At 42.9% G+C, this 21,398-nt stretch overlaps 1 protein-coding gene across 2 annotated transcripts in view; it reads left to right on the forward strand.

Annotated features, from left to right (window-relative positions):
• Positions 1–21,398, forward strand: part of EXOC4 (exocyst complex component 4) — a 432,390-nt gene that overhangs the window by 24,574 nt on the left and 386,418 nt on the right. For both annotated transcript variants that reach the window (XM_073002480.2, XM_073002481.2), the window contains exons 2-3: positions 6,931–7,120; positions 10,626–10,820. In XM_073002480.2, the coding sequence (XP_072858581.1) occupies positions 6,931–7,120; positions 10,626–10,820 (385 nt within the window). The remainder of the gene's footprint in view (positions 1–6,930; positions 7,121–10,625; positions 10,821–21,398) is intronic.

Consider the following 21,398-nt stretch of genomic DNA (forward strand, 5'->3'; position numbering starts at 1 on the left):
AAATGTTTATAGACACCCACCCACGCGCACATACACGCCGAAGCCTGTTCCAGCAATCAGTGGTTGGCAGCTGGTTGGGCTTTGTGTTGTAGATGCCAAAAAGCGGTACTTCACTGAAGACTCTGAGGATTCTTCCTCTCTGCACTTTGCAAGGCATCTTGCTTCCACATATAATGCTCAGGATTACCACCTCAAGACAGCCATTCCCTTCCAATTCATGTTTTGAGAGGAGCAGCTTGTCAAGGCTGGAGTATCCTCAAATTGTTTTCTGATTGATTGCCTCTTATTACAGACGGAATGCAATAATTATGTTTTGTTCCGCTGCACCATGCGGTGAAGTGGAGTCGATACGCTTTCCGTTGATATTCCTTGTGAGGTCTTAATTCTTGAAGGTGTTGCTTCTCCACTGAACGGGGACTGTCAACTGATCAAAAGTTTTACTCAATTAAGTGGCTTCCTTTAGCTCATTAATCAAAATAAATATTGTGCTATCTCAATAAAAGTGATATTTCTAAGGATATGCAATGAAGACAGCAGTTTCATTTAAGTAAATGAAACTGACAGATTATTTATTCTCAGGAAGATTCTTTCAGGGGCTTTGCCTGAGTCAGTTCAGAGATGGATGAGACTGGTTGAGGCCAGCACAAATTGACCCATGGGAAAAACAAAATAAAAAATACAGCCATCTACTTGCAATCAAGGTTAGCTGTTTATTCCTTTTCATGTTGTTTCACAGCTCTCTGGAACTGTGTGGTGGGAGTGTGTTGAAGGAAAGAGCTAGGATACTGTTAGTTTATTATTTTTTAATTTATTACATTTATATCTCAATGACCTTAATGAGGTGAACTTGATTCCCTTTTTCCTTGCTGTGTCCTCACAGCAATTTTGTGAGTCAAGCTGTCAGTTGTGGCTGGCTCAATTTCTCTGGAGATCTGAACTAGGTCTCCTGAGTTCTAGTCCAGCACAAACCACTACTTTACATTGGCTGTTGTAATTCAGTGCTATTTGTGGCCAAGGGATCTTGCTTGATCTTCCCTCATGAATGTGGTTGGAAAAAAGCAAGTACTATTTTATACTGCATTAACAGAAATAAACTCTCCAGATCCCGTGAGGTACAGTGGAACCTCGACTTATGCATGTCCCTACCTATGAACATTTCGAGTTACGAACGGCTCCGGTAACAAAATTTTGCTACGATTTGTGAACTGAGCTTCGACTTATGAACGAAAAAAAAACCTTTACTGCCATTTTTTTGACCTAAGTTCATCTTGGGCGACTATTTTTTCCCGGCGGCCATTTTGGAACCACCGATCAGCGGTTTTTAAAACATCGCTATGTGAAAATCGGTAAGCAAAACAGCTTACCGAACATCGCAAAGTGATGTTTTACCATTAAAAACATCGCAATGCGATCGCTTTTACGATTGCAAAAAACCCGTTGCTATGCGGATTTGTCGTTAACCGAGGTGCTCATTAAGCAAGGCACCACTGTACTTGTGAACAGCACCTCGACATAAGAACGAAAACCAGCCAGAACGGATTAAATGGTTTTCAGTGCATTCCTATGGGAAAGTTTGCCTTGATTTACAAACGTTTCGACGTACGAACGCCGTTCCAATACGGATTAAGTTCGTAAGTCGAGGTACCACTGTACCAGTCCCCCTCTATTTGGCACTGGATAGGCTTCATCTAGAGTTCCGGATATTGCACTTTAAGAAAGATGCCAACAAACTGCAGCATGTTCTGGAGGGCAACAAGGATGATCAGGGGACTGGAAGCTGAACCCTCTGAGGAAAGACTGAAAGAGCTACGCATCTTTAGCTTGAGAAAAGAAGACTGAGGAGAATTATGATTGTACTTTTCAAATACTTGAAAGGTAGTCATATAGAGGAGGGGCAGGATCTGTTCTCAGTCATTCCAGAGTGTAGGACATGCAACAGTGGGCGCAAGTTGCAGGAAGCCAGATTTCGACTGAACATCAGGAAAAATTCCTTAACTGTTAGAGCAGTACAACAGTGGAACCAATGACCTTGGGAGATGGTGAGTGCTGCAACACTGGAGGCATTCAAGAGAAAATTGACAACCATCTCTCATATCTGCTTTGAGCTGGGAGTTGGACTCAGCGGCCTTATAGGCCCATTCCAACTCAATTATCTATGATTCTGTGATTTGAATAGTTTACATTGTGAAAGTTACCTTGCTTTGCTGTGGGGCAAACCTGTTAACTCTCAGAGAAGCAGACTTAATATGCATGCAGAGATACTAACTTGAAGGGATTACAGGAGTCCTTTTGGAAGATGCTTTGCTGTTTCAGAAAAGTGACAATTGCTAAAGCAAGGCAAATCAGTCTTACTACAAAGTGCCTCCGTTAACTATCCCTGAAGAGTTCACACACTGTGCATATATATTTCATCTAGATAATTCATTTGTTGCAACATCTTAATTTCAGAGGCATTTAGTTTCCAGCAAGCCATCAAGTTTAAGTATACACCAGCTTTTTAATATTAATGTATTTATTATCTTCTGTTTACCACATGCATATCAAAAGTTTAAAAGCAAAAAAGTTTTCTTCCCAGAACAAATACTTGATTCCCCTTTCTATTTTGCAAACGCTTTGTTGACTTCCTTCCAACAAACATTTTAATGGGGCTGCAGCAACTGTTCAGATGCCCTTCATTTACTTTTCTGCAATGTCAGCAGGATTGGGTGCAGTAAGAATATTAAGCACCTCTTGCTGTTTTCTGCAGAGAAGTAGTGTTTGGACCTGGTTAATTTAGACAAACCATGTGATTTTGGGAGGCTTCTGGTAGATTCTGGTAGATTTAAAAGCCATTATACTAGGGATGGGGGGCTGTTTTTTGAGGAGAGCTGTGTTTCCCACCTAGAGGATAATATATCTGAATGCTGTAACACACAAAAACACAAACACATCCCTTTGAAAGCTTGCTAAAGCTCAAGCTACTTCCAGAAATATTTGTCTTTTTCTTTTTGGTCAGTGTTCAGTACCACAGGTTTGCTGGTTATTTATGCTGGCATTGTAGTATTCTTAATTTGTTTTGTGACCAAACTTGTCTCATAAATGTTATGCACTGAAAGCTGTCAGTGTTACATAAGTGCCTATCAGTTCGAAAAAGGGACTTGAGTATTTCAGATCTGGGATGTCCTTTTAAAGAGGTCTTGCATCTGGCTGTCATTGTTCTTCTTTCTGAAATGCCTGTCATCAGCCCTTTCTTGAAGACTTGAGAAGCCATTTCTGTCTTGTTTTCTCAGCCGCGTAATTCTTGTTGGTCCTTTCCCATCTGCTCTGTATTGCAGGTGCTGTTACTTCTAAAAAGGGACTTGTCATCTGCCAGTAATTGGTTCCCACATTCTCTTGTGTGTATGTGTGTCCTCATTGTATTCTAGTCTTAGCTTGGGGTAATTTCAGTTGTTTTAACAAGTCTCGAAATGAAAGCCAAATTGTGCAGGAGTTGAGCGCTGGGCTGACCTCCAGTGATTTTCCCTTCAAACCACTTGACCTTGTGCTCCCAACTGTCTGAGAGAACCTTGGAAAGGAAAGTGATAGATAAACACCTTTGCTCCTACATATGGGTTATTGGTAAAGCAGAGAGGTGTTGGCCAGAACCATTCTGTCATTCATGAGGATTACTCTTAACTGATATGATCCTTTTCAGTACCGTATTGTATAATGACAGTGTACGTGATGCTGTATGGCCTTGAACCTAGGAGATGTATTGATGTCCTCCATTGCTTGGATACCTTTTTTGTGGGATCCTTAAACACTTGAGCTTGAACATTCTCTCTGAAGTGGTTGTTTCAATATAATCTGTTTATGTAAGGCTGAAGTCGCTAAGAATAAAATAACAGCAGCAGAGGTAGTAATATGCCATCAAGTTAATACTAAATTATGGTGATCATTTCTAGTTGTTCTTGATCAGCCATTCTCACTGGGAGGCCTGGCACATTTGAAGGGGGGCACAGACTGGACACAATTCTTCACACACCATCTTAGGTGACATTTAGATTAGATTAGGCATCCTTCAGTCTTGAGAGACTATAGTAACATGCTCTGTATGGAGGACTTGGAACAGCGTCTAGTGTGGCTGAGAAGGCCAATTCGAGAGTGACCATCGCTTCCACACTGAAGACAAATACAATCTGTCCCCTGTCCAGCTTTCTGATTTTGCTGCTTTTGGGACTGCCTCTTTGCCTTGGCCTGCTGGACAAGGGTCTCTTCAAATTGGGAGAGGCCGTGATGCACCGCCTGCCTCTAGGCTGAACGCTCAGAGGTCAAGGTTTCCCATCGGTTGAGTTCCATTCCTAAGGCCTTCAGATCCCGCTTACAGATCTCCTTGTATGGCAGCTGTGGTCTCCCTCTGGGGTGATATCCCTGCACTAATTCTCCTTACAGGAGATATTTTGGAATCCGACCATCAAATCTGAAAATCTTGATTTGGTCTATACTATATTTGGTCTATACTATATGTCTGTGGATTTTGGATTTTTTAACAAATCGTCCACAAAGGGTTAAACTGAATGACTACATCTCTACTGACAAGATACTCAGCACTGGCACTCCACAAGGCTGTGTCCTTAGTCCACTACTGTTCTCCATTTATTCATCGGATTGCACCAATAACCATCCCAGTAATAGGATTATCAAATTTGCAGACGATACTACACTAGTAGGACTTATCTCTGGGGATGATGAGTCTGCGTATCGGGACGAGGTATTACAGCTATCCCGCTGGTGCAAATAAAAAAACAATCTTTTATTTAACATCCAAAAAACCAAGGAATTCATAGTGGACTATAGGAAAAAAAGAACAGACATTCAGCCACTGTATATAGATGGAGTTTGTGTGGAACAGGTGGTTGAATATAAGTTTCTTGGGACTATCATAACAAATGACCTGACTTGGAGTGCAAACACCGCTGCGTTAATCAGGAAGGCACAACAACGGTTGTATTTTCTAAGGATTCTTAGAAAACAACAATTGACTGAGAGTTTGTTGATCACCTTCTATCGGAGTTCGATTGAGAGCATATTATCCTACTGTCTCTGTGTATGGTTCATGAGCTGCACAGTGGCAGAGAAAAAGGCAATTCAAAGGGTGATTAAGACGGCCCAAAACATCATTGGCTGTTCACTCCCCTCTTTGGAAGAATTGTATAAGAACAGATGTAAGAGGAAGATATCTAACATACTGAAAGACTCCTCTCATCCGGGACATCAGCTCTTTAAATTATTACCATCAGGAAGGAGATTCAGGGTATGGAAAGCAAGGACAAGCAGATTCAAGAACAGTTTTTACCCAAGTGCAGTATTGAGTTTAAATGCGGGGCCATAGGTTTTTGGTGGAATTTAAATTGCTGAGAGAAAATGGGGTATCGATATTTGGATGGTGAAAGTTGTGTATATTTTAACTTTTTTTTGTAGTGTTGTCCAGTTTTACTTTGGGGAAGAGCACCTCATTTCGTTGCACCCACTTGTGAGCGCAATGACAAATAAATTTCTTATGTCTTATGTCTTATGTCTTATATTTCTTTCATATTTTGTTTATGGCTGTGACAAAAAAAGATAGAGAGATAGAGAATGGCTGTTCTAGGTATAGCGTACTCAGAAGTGGTTTACTCTTTTCTTCTTCTGGGGTGCTCTGGCACTAAGTAGCTTGCCCAGGATCACAGATTGGCTGTTTTCCTGGGAAGGCACAGTGAGGATCAAGCTTAAAACCTTTAGCTCTGCAGCCAGATACCTACCTGAGTGAGCTATTCAGGTCTCTTAAAGGGCAGGGGCGAATCCTGGAAGATAATTACAGCCACTTAGGGCAACTGCTGCTTATGGCCAGAATTTGAATTCTTACTTTTCTTTTCTTTCATTCTTTTCATTTTTTTCATTCATTCATTCATTCATTCATTCATTCATTCATTCATTCATTCATTCATTCATTCTCTCTCTCTCTCTCTCTCTCTCTCTGTCTGTCTCTCACTCACTCACTCACACACTCACTCACTCACTCACTCACTCACTCACTCACTCACAACATGCACACACAGAGGCTTGGTCTAAATGTAGGACTGCATGAGCATCACAGAAGGAGCCTTTACTTACCAGCAAGGAATGAACCAGAACCTACAAATTTGTGAATGGGAAGGGTCACCCGGAAGAGGCATATGTGAAGTGCGATCGTGATTTCGATGAATGAGATTTTAGCCATTGGCCGAAATCCTGTTGCGCAGTAAAGCAAATGGCATAACATTTGGAACTGAACTTCCATAAGTTAATCATTATTTCTAGATATTAACTGTTGCATGCTGCATTGTGTGACAGATAAGATCTGTAGAGATTTCTTATGGATGTTTTCCTCTAAAAGGTATGTATAACTATGCAACAGGATTTCAGACGTTGTCTTCAGTGACCACTAGCTTCTGCAATGTATTAGCGAGGATAAGTCTCCACACTGGGCAGCAGGGATCCTGGCAAGTCTTTAATTAATTAATTAATTAATTAATTTGTTTAAAATATTTTTACCTGGCTGTTCTCCTCAAAAGGACTCAAGACGGCTCACATCATTAAAAAGTTCATTTTTAAAGTATTTGGTACAAAGCCCCAAGCCCCAAATCCCTATTAAAAACAAACTTTTCCTCCCAGAAAAAAGGAAGAGGTGGGTGGGTTCTAAGTTGTGAGATGAGTCCAAGTCAGTGAAACACTCCCTCCCCCGAGTCGAATCAAGTCACTGGTGTGACTTAAGTCCGACTTGACCGTGAGTCCCACTACTTGGGTCTGCATGACCCTTACTGGGCAGGATTGTGAAAATAATCCTTGGTGAATGATAAAAGAGCAATAAAGTAGTGACAGCTTTCCAAGTTGGGAGAATCTCTGTCTTGTGAAGCTATTTCATCAGTTGCATTTTTCTTCCTTACCTGTTAGGACACTGTCCACCAGTGATGATGTTGAGGACAGAGAGAATGAGAAGGGTCGCCTGGAAGAGGCGTATGAGAAGTGCGATCATGATTTGGATGAACTGATTGTTCAACACTACACTGAGCTCACAACTGCCATCCGCACCTACCAGAGCATCACGGAGCGCATTACTAACTCGCGCAACAAGATCAAGCAGGTAAAGGGCAGGGCAAGGAAAGAGGGAAAGGGCGACACTTGGGTTTTCCTGTGAAATGGGAAGCCTGTATTGGAAGAGGCAGTCTGGCTACTAGAGCTGTTCCAGATGCTTATAGGTGAGAACAAAATAAAAATAAAAATTTGCCATCTGGAATCCTCTGAGTTGGGACACAGTAATGGATGCCGTGCAGTGTTCAAAATTGAACTGAAGATTTGAAAAAAAGGGCCAGTTGTCATCTCAAGCGAATGTTAAAACGGAATACAGTGGTGCCTCGCTTAACGAGCGCACCGTATAACGATGAAATCGCATAGCGATCCGTTTTTTTTTATCGCTAATGCGATCGCTCAACGAGCTTCAGATAGGGAGAATTTCGCTTTGCGAAGATCGGTAAGCGTTTCGCTTACCGATCTTCACAAAACGAAGCTCCGACGATCAGCTGTTTGGCGGACAAAATGGCCGCCGGAAGCCTCAAAATGGCCGCGCGCAGCATTTTCGCGCCCTCCCCTCGCTTAACGAGGGCGCGAAAATGGCTGCCGGCCATAGGAAACCTCGCTGAACGGTGAGTAGAGGAGCCTTTTGGAACGCATTAAACGATGTTTAATGCATTCCAATGGCTTTCCCTGCCCCGTTCAGCGATGTTTCGCTATAGCGAAGGTTAATCCGGAACGGATTAACCTCGCTATGCGAGGCACCACTGTAGTTGTTCTTGAATCGGAATCTCTTTGGACAGTGGGCAGTGGTTAGTTTTTTGTAACGTTTGTTTGACTCCTTGCTGAGCTGGATACTATGCCCTTAGATTAGATGTAATAAGCTATATTGCAGCTGATTAGAAGGAAAAAAAGTTATACACAAGAGCAGAGCTGCTCATTTTACTCCCCATGTTCTTAGGCGACCCCTCGAATTTAGAAAGCAGAGGGAGCTGTACTTCGGTGTCCACAAGGTGGTAGATTCAGTGCCCAACAGAAAGCTAAAAGGATCACAGAATAGGTGGGCAAAAGCATCTCAAGAAAACAGCTTCTGGTCTGTATAAACCATGTGAGGTCATTTAGTTGCATACCAGAAATATATATAATCTGAAGGCAAGGTGAGATGATACCTTTATTCGTGCTAAAGAGGTATTAGCTGCCCTTGCCTTTTATTGTCTACAAGAGACACAGTTTTACTTTTCTACTTCTTCTTAAATATAAGGTATAATCTACACTATAATTATATAATAACATATTGCAGTATAATGATTGTATTTGTTTCAGAGCGATACAATATTTGGACACAGACTTGGGAAAATTCAAATCCTAGTCTCCACTGAGGCCCGAAACTCTAATCCCCCTCTCTCAGCCTAACCATTTGATGGTGGCTCATAGAAATTTAGAACTATTTATTCCATTTGAGTATGACTAATAAATAAAAAGTTGAAACTGTTGTGTTAAATAGAGGTTTGGGTGGCTGAAATATTTTTCTAATGCTGCCCCTATGCATCCTTGCATATATGAGCAGAAGGTCAAGAGAGCTGGCAGAAAATCTCGATAGAGTGATATTTGGCAACACTGAATTTGTATTTAGAACTGTATACCCGCAGAGTGAAATACCTGAGCAGGTACAGACTGGACTAAACACAGTGTGAGTTGAACAGGATGTTCGCCTTCCCCAGAAAGAGAGAAGAGCTTATTTCAAAGTGGCATTCTGTGAACAAAGTGCCTTGCTTCTTTCCAGATGATGCACGGTAAACCTTTTGAACTTTCAAATTCATTTAGTATTTTCAAAGAGGAGCAAGGCCAGCCTGTTCCTTTCCAAGGGTAGGAGTTCATTTTGGGGATTTATATACAAAGCTCAACTCTCTGTGAAGACAGGGATCAATTACACCCAATCTGAAATAAACTGTATCCCAGGTTTACTCAATACAATTAACTCTGAACTGGTCGAAAGCAAATGCCTAGACACAGTGACCTTGAGGCACCACCTTAAAATAACCACAGAGGATGGAGGACCTTTTGGTATTTACTGTTCCTGATTAGATTCAGTCAACATGTATTGAAGGAGCTTTTCTTTAACCTCCAGGGAAGTGACAGACAGCATATTAGGTCTGATTTCTTTCTTTCTCTCCCTTCCCCATTGATCTTTTAAATTAGCCTTCTCCTTTTTGTGTCCCTTCTCTCCCCCCCCCCTCCGCCACTCCTGTGGCTAAATAGATTTTACAGGCCTGGAGAAAGTTTTTGCATCTTATATCCTCTGTCCAGACATGTTTGCCAGTGGTGCTGGAACAGTGAGGACTCAAAAAAGGAAGCTAGAGGTTACCTCTGATTTTTGCTTTCTCCTTTCATTTACCTTCTGAAAGTTTGCAAAATTATGTAGCAACTTATTCCCTGAAGGTCAGTGTAGGTTTCAGGTTTTTTTTTTTTTAAAAAAAAACATAATTAAACTTCTCATCAGTCCCAAGAAGTAGACATTTGCCAAATTAAGTCAATGTTCTATATCTGGTGTAGGCTCTAAGGCTCCTCTTCTTTCTAAATTTTCAATCCTAAGTGGGGAAAATACTGCCTTTGAATGGATTAAATTCAAAACGTTTGCAGTCTTGAATTTGCCATCATTTTAAGCGTGCCATTCCGTTTCACAGTAATCACTATTTTGGGATTCTGAGGACAACCTTCAGCTGGTTACTTGAATCCATTGGGATCGAATGCAGTTTGTGAGCAGAGCTTTGACTGCATAACTGCAGTTTAACTACTGCACCAGGAGGTCTTTTTTATGTGAGTTAAGAAAAGGCAAATAACTGGGAAAATATAGGGAGTGTTTCCCTGTGCTCTACCTTGTGAATCTGCTTGCATTGAGTGGTCTGAATTGTGGAGCCTGATGTTTCAATGAATCAACTTGGTGGTGGTAGAACCACCTTGATGGCCTTTAGATACCTAGTATATGGAGCCTATAACTACATGTTGCAGTAGGGAGGGTTCTTGTTCATTGCTCTAGTCAGTCAGGTAGTCTTACCTTCCTTTGTCATACTTTCTCTCATAAGACCATCAGAAGAGCCCTGCTGGATCAGGCCAAGGGTCCATCTAGTCCAGCTCCCTGTCTCTCACAGTGGCCCCACCAGATGCCTCTGGGAGCCCATGAGACAACTAGATAGCTGCCTCCTGATACCCCTCCCCTGCCTCTGGCGTTTGGAGGTCACTTCTTTCTAAGCCTGGAGACTATACACCCCCATCATGGCTTGTAACGTGCGATGGACTTTTCCTCCAGGAATCTGTCTGAGCCCCTTTTAAAGGCATCTAGGCCAGATGCCATCACTGTGTCTCTCTCTCACCTCTCTTTCCATCCACCTCCTCTGCCAATGGTAGGTTGGTCACCTTTTGTGACCACAGAGAACACTCAGTCCTTCTTTAGCAGTTTCTGGGGTCCTACTCTTAGTTCAGACGGTGCAGTTATAGATGGGCAGAGAGACCAGGCAAATGGTGCTTCTAATGCCGAAGCTGCTCTTCACCGGGGCTGTTTTTTTATGTGCCTTTTGAAGGTCAAGGAGAATCTGCTGTCTTGTAAGATGCTTCTGCACTGCAAGCGAGACGAGCTGCGCAAGCTGTGGATTGAAGGCATTGAACACAAGCATGTCTTGAATTTGCTGGACGAGATTGAGAACATCAAGCAGGTGCCCCAGAAGCTGCAGCAGCGCATGGCCAGCAAGCACTACCTCACGGCCACGGATATGCTGGTAAGAGGTGATAGCTGGTGCTTGACAGACAGCTGTCTGATCGGTGTCCTCCTGATCTGCTATCTGGGCCGGAGTAATTAGATCTGTCATTTACTCTCCTTTTGTATTGTTCTTCTTGCCCTTCTCTTTTGCCCTCTTCTGTCAGTCACTCACTCCTTCATTTTATTTTTTTTATTTTCAGTCTATTAACCTTTTTTGCTCCCTGGAAAGCTGCCCTGACTTTGATTCTGTGTCCTTAACCTCTAGTCCCATCTTTGTGTTTCCAGTTCGAACACTGACACCTTTTTTCCCACGTCTACCGCTTCATTTTCGTCCCCATACTCTTTGCCCCAAGGAGTCTGCTTGGTCCCTTCTCCTTGTTCCTGGATGTCTGGTTTTCAGGCCACAGCAGTTGCCTCTTCTCTTCTTCTCCCTCTCTCTATGGCAACCGGTTCAGAATAGCATTTCTTCCTGCCACTGCAGGATTCACATCTCCTTGGCCTCTGGCCTACCCCACTGTTTCTTTCCACATGTAGAATTCACCCTTATTTCTAATAAGGCAAGGGTCTTTTTCTTCTGGCCTTTAACATGGGTAAATTGAGGAAAGATGACTTCTGTGATAGAACCCCTCTGTGTGTCCCTGGTGATGGGGGGTGATGGTGGACTGGGGGCATTTAAGGAAAATAACTGACTGCAGGTTGCACCTTGAAGCAAGCAAATCTACATCCCACCAGCTAAGCCAGTGCTGCTTACCCCATGATGTAGTAAAGTGGTCTTCAAAGTCTTTTCTACCAAGGAACATAGAAGTCATTTGTGTATGTTGTGTGCTGTCAAGCAGCTTTTGATTTATGTCAACCCTAACAGGGTTTTCAATTTGTGTGTGGGGTCTATCAATGCCATCACTCCCCATGAGTTTCCTTGGCTGAGCAGGAATTTAAACCCAGGTGTCCTTAGACTTAGTTCAGTGCTCGACCCGTTACACTGCTCTTGGAAGTCATCTAGTCTCCCAAAGGGAATACTGGAAATAGCAGATTCTCAGTAAGAACTGCAGTGAATTTGGTTGGCTGAAAACTTCTTACTCATGAAAGTTAATGAGGTCGAGATCTTTACTGCTGACCCAGTTCCAAGTTTCTTACCTTTCATCTGAACTCTGCCCTTTGGGAGTGCAGTCTCCCCTGAACTCTGATCATGGACCACTGCAGCTTCTTGGTAAGGATGTATTCAGCACCACCTTGGGTCCTTTTAAGGAGAAAGGCGGGTTGAAACATTTTTAATTAATTAAATAAATAAAACTAGTGCTTGCTTCTGTGTGATGTGTGACGTGGCTTTGAGGTATGGCTGCATGCATATTAATATCAACTTGACAGATATATTACTTGGTGGATCATTCAAAAAACCAGCAATCCGTTGATAGCTTCAGCTTGCTCCAAAATACTGTATATAGAGATTTTCATTTTTTAATTTTTCAAATGCTACTTTTAATTAGTTCATTTGTGTTTCCATTCTTGTTCATAGTTTGGATGATAAATCTGAGAGGCACTGTCTTACTCTCAGGAAATTTTCACAGCTAGTACTGGATCCTGTATACTGGTCTTCCACACCCAGTATGCAATCCACACTCTCTCCCTGGTATTAGCTTCTGAGTGTGTCTATAGCTATATAGCTGACAGTGTGGCAGACCTGAGATAGCCTTTTCTTTTGCACTGGACTAATTTAAAATTGAATTAATCTCTGTTTTGAGATAATCCACATCCTCACTCTTGATGTCATATGTAGGCTCCACCCCACCAAGTATAACTCTTTCCCCTATGTAACAGGATGTTAAATGCATCTAGAATGGAGCTCCTTGACTTCAGCCTTCTGTAGTCTGTGCTCTCTCTCCATATCAGAACGGTGCTGTAATTGTGCTACTGTTCTTAGGTAATTCCATTCTCTTTCATTGTATCATCCAAGTAGTGTATAAAATAATTATTAAACTGTCAGGGATGCATAATGTTTCTGGATCTCCTTGTCCTTTGTCCTCAAGGTAAACAGCTGTTGGCCTATCAAAAGCCAAAAATGATCCAACAAAGACTCTGGCGTCTCTCATGTTGAAACGGGATAACTGATCAATATTGTTGCCTGTAGCTGTGCGATATGTGCGCTCTAAATTAGACCTTTGCAGTCATTGTAATGGTTTGATGCAAGCGCATTAATAGCATAATTTCTAGTTGCTGCATCGCATTTCTGCAGTCTGTTCTTTGTATTCCACTCACATTAATTGAAGTAATTTTGCCACTGAAGCGTGTTTCCAACCTCTGCATTTAAATTGAAATTTTAATTCCCTTATTGTTTGGCAAAGACGTCTGAAGATGGCTTGTTACAGGTTTCATTATCACTCAAAACACTCCAGCTGGTTCTAATGTACAATGATTAATTCTGGGAAGACTTATTAAGGTAAGAAAGGCAGCCTTTTTCCCAGAAGCAGGAGAAAAGAAGCAAAGGTATTTTGGTGACGGCTGGTATTTATATAAACCTTGATGAAGAAAAATGCATGTTTGTGGCTGGTTGTGGACATCAGCTTAAAAAGCGCAGAGATGAGCTTTACAAATTGTCTGGAGAAATTTGTGTGCCTTTGCTCCATGAATAAACCCAGCAAGAAGAATTTTGGCAAGCTGCAGCAATTGCCAGTTGCCCACAAAAGGGATACAGGTCCTCATTAACTAACTTAATTTGTATGCTTGAGGTAAGTCCTTGTTTTCAAATGGATTGGGATAATATGTGTTCTTCATTCTGTTCTTGGCCCTCCAAGAACACAGTTTAAAACCATACTGGAATTTACTGTCTTTTGACATGTATAAGATGCCCCCATGTATAACCCTCCCTTTTCTAATCCAAAATTAAGAAATCTAAGTGGGGCTTAGCAAGGGTGTGTGTGGGGGGAAGGGATCAAAGTGCTGCAGGATCGCTTTGATCCCTGCTTTCCCCTCCACTTGTTTTCTCTCCTCACCTTACTTCTGTGTATAAGACAACCCTCAATTTTTAGTCTAAAAATTTTAGACAAAAGTATAGTCCTATACACGAAAAAATAGAGTACTTCCCATGTAGGAGTAAAATGCTTGGAGGGCAGAGGGAGAGGGAAGTTTTTCCCACTGAGAATGGAGGGCACTAGGAGTGGACAGCTGCAGAGGGTTTGGGGCCACATCTGCCCCATTTTCCACTTGGAATTTTCAGAAAATGCTGTTTGGGCCATGGACAAGCTCAGAAAGATTTTATAGAAGTGTAGCCCCCAGAGGCTTTTGAACACTTGATTCTCGTGGAGAGCGGCTTTGGAAATCACTTAAAAAAAGTAGCAGTGTTAGTTTGTCTTGCTACATTGACAAAATTGAAGATGGGGAAGGGAGAAAAAGAGAGAGAAAGGCAAGACATTGTTTTAAAAGGTTAACATATATTGTAGTGGGAGCTTTCATAGATGAAAATCCATTTCTTCAGACACATGGAGTGCAAATACGTGTCCTTTCTATTTATACATATCTTTAGTTGTACATATCGACTTGCCCAGATGAGGATGCAAATAGACAAAATTGACAGTGGCTCATTAACACAGGAATAGGACTATCAAAGCTGTTAATGACTTGAATTGGTGGGTTCTGGCCATAAAGATGCATCCCAGCTAGCCTTGGCTGTCACAGGGAATGCAAAGAATTGTTTCCGACACAGGGGTTAAAGTCTGTCAAGGGAGGGCTTGTGAACTATGTGCAATTCAAGGACTGGATAATTCCCATCTCTCTACTGAGAGAGATGGGAATTATCCTGTCCTTGAATTACATTCTATTAGAGCATTTTTCTAGGGTATTAGGCAAGGAACTTTTCCTGCCACCTGCTTGGGAATGTTGGGGATTAAATTTTAGACCTTTTGTAGGAAAGGGATGTGGTAGCACTGTGGGCTAAACCGCAGAAGCCTTTGTGTGCTGCAGGGTCAGAAGACCAGCAGTCGTAAGATCAAATCCACACGACAGAGTGAGCTCCCATCGCTTAGTCCCAGCTCCTCACCAACCTAGCAGTTCGAAAGCATGTAAAAATGCAAGTAGATAAATAGGTACCGCCTCGGTCGGAAGGTAATGGTGTTCTGTGTCTAGTCGTGCTGGCCATGTGACCACGGAAACTGTCTCCGGACAAATGCTGGCTCTACGGCTTGGAAACGGGGATGAGCACCACCCCCTAGAGTCGAACACAACTTTACCTTTGTAGGAAAAGTACACACTATGTCAGTTAGCGATGACTCTTATGTACATGGTGTACCAGGATATGGTATGGCAATCCAGGGCCTTCTGCTGATCTGTCTGGGGGAGAGATGTACCAACTGGGGTCAGGAATAAGGGCTGAACAAAGATCTGTGGCTTCCTTTTGAAGCAGAAGCTACAAAGTTATTTCCTGGCGAAGAGAATGAAGACTGCCAACAGAGTGGAAGCCAGCCCACACTTTATCTTCCCCTTTACTAACGGCTGCGCCCAGTTCCCAGATGATGCCCTATATTGGTGTGTGAGCATGTTTGTATTTCTGCGCACTCTACTTCTTGCATGAAGCCACTTGACTTACAGACTCTCTAAGGACCTTTCTGTAATGCACTTCTCTGTGGCACCCAGTGATATGGACTGCACCTGAATTTCCATTCTGATTTTTTTCCTTCAGGGAAAGAAGTGTGAAAAGGGGCACTTGCTCATGGCATTCCTCTGAGGAGACTCGGAGAGGAGAGAGCATAACATTAAAAGGAGATGGGGGAATTACTTTCTCGGTAACAGCACTTCTGAAATTAGTTTGGTGTGCTAGGGGAATAGCAGAGGCTGAATATGAATCAACGTTGTTCTGCTATGGCTGAAGAGCCAATATTGTTTTCAGTTTTATCAAAAGGAATGCTTATTCTCATGTGGCATAGTATGTTCATTCCTTTTTTGGCACACATGGAATCAGAGAATTCTGGAGTTGGAAGGAGCACCAGGAGTCACGTTCAACCCACTTGCCAGTGGGTGCAACCGACTGCAAATGTATCCATGACAAGCGACCATCCAATCTCTCTTTAAAAATCTGGAACGAAGGAGAATCTAACTCCTTGTGAGTTAGTCTGTTCCACTATCAAAGAGCTTGCACTTATGAATTTATTAGACTGCATATCCTCTTTCTTCACATTAGATCTGTGATACCCATGATGAAGTACAAGAGTACATTTCATAATCCTCCCCCTCCCAAGTTTATCTGTCTGCTTTGCAGGTATACAACCTGTGTGCACGCTTCACTGCAAAATGGGTGGCTTGTTATGAGTGCATAGTGTTTTACTCAGGGAACCTCTTCTGTACTCTATTGCGTGTACTGTCTGCATAATAGCGAGGTGGGGAAGAATGCAGAGGACAAGTGGGCCAAGAACTTCAGAGGTTAAACCTGGAAGGATTGTTTTGGGGATCCCGTGTGCTATTCATTCAAGGAGGATATTGCCCATTAGGTAATGGTAATAGATTCATAGGGTCGTAGATTTGGAAAGTTTGAAAGGATTCGGAGGATCATCTGTGCCAAATCCACAGCTATTCAGAGTTGACAAGCCAAGATGAGAAAGGCAGGGTCTCAATCCATTTGGTACCGCTGAGAAAATGGCGGCTCTGTATTGAGACTGCTCTATGTTGCCAGTGCCTGGGGTTTGTATCTGTACAGTATATCTGTATCATCTAAATCTGTATCTCTCTCTATATATCTATATGACATTCACTGGCACATTAACACAGATAGATCTTGGGCCAGGAAAAGCACGGCTTGCTGCTGTGTGCAATCTAAGGAAATCAAGAAATGCTTTGTATAATTTTGCGTCCTTCATTTGGGAGGTGGCAAAAAACTTATTTTTTTGAGTAATTACTCACCATCTGCTCCATTTGGTTCCTTGGTGAGAGATTCTGGACAGGTTCTCTGCTGTGTAGTGTTAAGAGCCATTTTTGCAGCATTCCTGCCTCTCTTAAAAGAGCACACAGTGCTTTATTTCTGCTTCCAAAGGTGAATAATAGCATTCACATTTCACCCTGTGATAAACTTCTGCTTCTTGGACCAAAGCCTGCATTGCTGCCACCTTCTGTTTCATTTTTAGAACTGAGCAGGTGGAGCCATCTCTCTGCTGTTTGGTTCGATTGCAAATATGTTCAGCCTCAGATAAATTGTTTAGAGCAGGAGACCTCCTTGCAGTCAAATTAGCTTATTTTCCATCTTTGTGCTCGCAAAGCAACCTTGAAACGTGCCAGATTTTCCTGCTCTACCTTTCTGTCAAAATACCTGAATCTTAGCTTTGGAATCTACCTTATTAAGTTGGGAAGGATTCCATTCAGTTTGAACAGCATCTCTTTGCTTGGTAGTGTGAAACAGAAAACAGAAATAATTAGAGTGCGCAGTTAGCTTTTCCCTCTTCTGAATGGTAAAGCAGACTCTCTCACAGGGCCCAGTGGAGTTGGAAGCAAATCGAGTGCCAGGTTTTGGAACAAATCATAAAAGATTGGACCAGAGGTGAATTGAACTATTTAACATGGGCTGGTGATCAGATTCGGAAGCAGGTGGGCAAGAGAGCAAGGCCATTTGAACAAACAAATATTCAGAATAGAGAGTCCACTGGGTTAGAGTTCTTACTTAAGGCTAGCACGAATCCTTCCGGCTCTCAAGATTTCATGACCCTCGATTCCAGCGGTCCCCTAGAGCTCAAGAAACCACTGGAGAACTAGCATTCCTTGATTCTCTAAACATGCCTTCAGCATGAGAACAGTCCAGCATCCTCCCAAGAGGTCCATGGTCTTTGGAGGCAGTGCAGTAAGAGCAGCCGGGTGCCCCAAATGAGCTCTTGGAAAGGCAAATGGGTGCTAGGTAGCCAGAGAAGGGATGGAGCCGGTAAGTGTGGTTTAGCTCAAGAAGAGAAAAAGGCCTCCGTTGAGCTGCCAGGGCTTCTGGTGTTGGCCCAGGTGATGCACTGGGCGATGCTCCCTTCTCCCATCACCCCCACCTTGGGTAGAATTCAGAAGGCATCCTACAGTTCTAGCAGTAAGACGAGGGGCTGCTGAAACTTCCGATTGCAGTGCAATGCAGCACTCTCTGGAAGCAGCAGCAGCAGAATAAAATGAGGGAGAACAGGCCGCAGCAGTAGAGAATGTTCACAGAATATTAATCGTGGAGCCTTCAGCAGGAGGAGGCTGAAATATCTGGATAAATGGGAAAAAATATCCTTGCTTAGTACTCTTAACAGGACTGCATACAGTACTTGCTATCATACATTCATCTCTGGGGAAAAACCTTTTCCGTGGTTGTTGTTCACCTCGTTGCAAGCACCAGAGAGATCTAGAGAAGGCCTCTGAAGATTACTTTGATACTTGAGCAGATTCATGTGAGAAGAGTGAGCTGTTGTGTAGATTCCCAGGCAACAAGCTGTTAGGGAATTTAAGATTAAAAGCAACTCTTTTTAATTTGGATTTGTGCTTGGGAGTGGAATAGAGTCTGTTTAAGAACTAGTGTGATGTGTTTGAACTGGTCCCAGTTGTCTGGCAATGGTCATGTTTCCAGGCACAATTCAAAGTGCTCCCTTTGGCCTATAAAACCCTGTCGAGCTTGGCTCCGGGCTTTCGGAGGGACCGCATTTCGTGATACAAGCCTCCATGGATTTTAAGATCTTTTTTTTGGGGGGGGGAGGATTTTCTTTCGGTCCTACAAACCCCACAGGCCCTCTGGGTGCGGACATGGCAGAGGCTGCTGCCAGGCTGCGGAACTCCCTTCCACAGGAGACCAGGCTTGCCTTCTGCCCGCTGGCCTTTTCTTTTCATATAGGCTTTTCACTGCAAAGGAATGGATGTTAATGTATCCTTAAAATGTTTTTAAATGGACTTTATTTAGTACTTTTGAATGTTTAATTAATTTTAAAAAAATATTTTAACTTATTTCATTCCTAGTTCATTAGTACTTGTTTCTAACTTATTTGTAAGCCACTTTGGATTCCCTTGTCGGGGGAAAAAGGCATGGTATAAAACCAAACCAAATTGAACCTACTAAAGTCTCAACAGCAGTCCAGTGGGTACCTGGAGCAGTGCGTGGAGGCTTGGGTAGGCAGGACAAGAGCCAGGCGATTGGTGTTGAAGCATCTTCAAGCTCTTATGCAACAAAATAGGACATAAAAGCAAAGACTATTTGAGAATCATGATTGCTCACTTGTTACTTACTCTGCTCCTCATTCATGTACTTTGCTGCCTTCATCTCTCTTGGCCAGCACAATGGGTCTGCGTTGGACGTCCCAGTAAAACCTCTCTTCTGAGCTGTGCACAATTGCGTAGGGCTGGTTTCTAATGCGTTCAAGGGGAGACGTGCATTTCAAGCACAGACTGCAGCCTTCTGCAATCAGTGGCCGTCAATGTCTTTCTTCAGAGAAGAGAAAGTGGATCTGACGTAGGTGATAGTTTCCTATTTTTATTTGATGCGCTGACACCAGTAAGCGCCTGACCCTTGCCACTGTTGGCTTGTTGTTGAATAGGATGTGCGTTAGTGCTGATACATTTTGTCAGTCCTGATGTCTAGAATTAAGTGAAGAAAGGTTATGAGACACATGGGCATTGTGGGGGTGGGCGTTCATATGCATTTGCACATGGTTACCATGGAGGCCCGGAAAAAAGAAAGTGAGGGAATGGGGTCGCGATGGAGGACAAAGAGCTGCGGAGAGAGGTCACTGCAAATATGATTTTGCTCTTTTGATGTATGTTTTCTTCTGTTTTCTCTGGGCTGGGTCTGACCTCCTGCTAAGCTATAGTTCTATCTTGTAAGAATGACTAATAGAGGGCCTTGAGCTTTCCTCCCCCTCAGAGGTTAAAATGAGAAGCAGCAGGAGCTTTGCTAAGCTACTGGTGGAATAGGAAGAGGGGTCTCCCCCCCCCCAATGCATCCCACACCTCTCTGGTGGTAGAAATGGCAGTAGAAGCTGCAGTAAACTATAGAGAACTTTCTTTTGAGGGTGGGGTAGGGGTTAGGGTAAGACATGGTGAAATCAGGACTGATAGGGAGAGGTGCGGGTGGCAAGTGTCCCTTGGGTGGCCACTGAATGGAATATTGTGGTTAGAGACTGCCCTCTTGTGCCCTTGAATTTTCAACCCCCGTCTCCAGGGGCACGTGTGCTCTGAGCTGTTTGGGAGAGAGTTAGCATCCTGTGTCATAGTGACTCACACATCATTCTTGAGCACTCTAGGTCTGTCACAGCAACAGCGGAAAGAGAAGTTCAGTAGAAATGTGCGCGTACCCACGTGAAGCAACTTGGAATGAACTCAGTTTATGAGGGGTGTGATTGCCAGCGTTGTGAAATTATGTCTTAAATGCATAATATATATATCTCTTATAACCCGTGTTGCTGGCAGTTTGGCATGGTGGCAGGTCCTTAACTGCATGGCGTTTACCCACAGGCTTTTAAATTGTTCTCCTATCACCAGCGATGAAAATGGTATGAAAATGACATTCCTTTTAGCATTTTGAAAATAAGATTTTGGGGGATGTTAACACCTGCAGTGCGCAAGATACTCATGGCTGAAATAGTAGCCTGAGAATTTCCCTTCTCCTTTCTGTCTTTCCTCAGTTTGCCCCGTATGTTGAATGGGAATAGTTCTTAATGAGATACTCTAAATGTTCAAACGACGAACAGCAAGAGATTGCTTCGGAGCTTGCACTGCGAAATACATCTTAGAAGTACTTGGTGTTATATACTCAGCCAGCTTTTTCATTATTGTTTCTAATCCCATTTTCTGTTCCTCTTCAAGTTTTATTTTGTTAATTTCATCATTGAGATGTAAAGATATTTTGAAAGTAGAAATGCATGAGTGGAGAGTTCCCCCTCCTTTTGTAACATTTTATTGCCTCTTCTCCCTTTAATATAGTTATCAATAACTTCATCTCTTTCCTTTTAATCTTATAAATTCCATTATCTGAAGCATTCTGTTGCATTAAACCGTTAGTGCCTCCCCTTGCCTCATTTGCATTGACACGTGCTTGACCTCCACCCCTCTCCTCTTTTTCCTTAATGCATCAACAAGCAGTGACATCTCTCTGGAGCATTATAATTTGGCTGTTAGCTCTACTAATAACAGCCGTTCATTTAAGCTGATGAAGGTTTATTAAATAAAAATGGGTGGTAATGAAGGTGGTGGGGTAGCGATAGCGTTTTCTTTACAGCAAGTCGTTCAGAGTCTTCATCAAGTGTGCTAGGTTCATTCTGGAAGTGGCTGAGGTGCCAGGCTCAGTGTAATGGGGAGGTGGAGCATGGCAAGTGCGGAATGAGGTGTGACGCTAATTGTAGGGTTCTTCCCTACAACAGCAACCTCACCGGTGATTCTCTTGTGAAGTATAGCAAGGGACTGAATGTGGCTTTTGCTCAAGTTTCCTTTCCTCCCCACCTAGGCTTCTTCCACAGCAACCGCGGCCAATGAAGGAGGCAGAGAAACGTACTACGTGGGGATGTCATGTCACATCTTCCCTTTAATACAGCCAACGTAACCCTAACCTGCCTGAAGTGATGGATTATAGGTACCATAACCCCCAACCTTTGTCCATGTGGGGTGATTCCCTGCATGGTGTAAT

This window comes from Pogona vitticeps, chromosome 5, assembly GCF_051106095.1.
Source record: "Pogona vitticeps strain Pit_001003342236 chromosome 5, PviZW2.1, whole genome shotgun sequence".
Taxonomy (NCBI): Eukaryota; Metazoa; Chordata; class Lepidosauria; order Squamata; family Agamidae; genus Pogona; species Pogona vitticeps.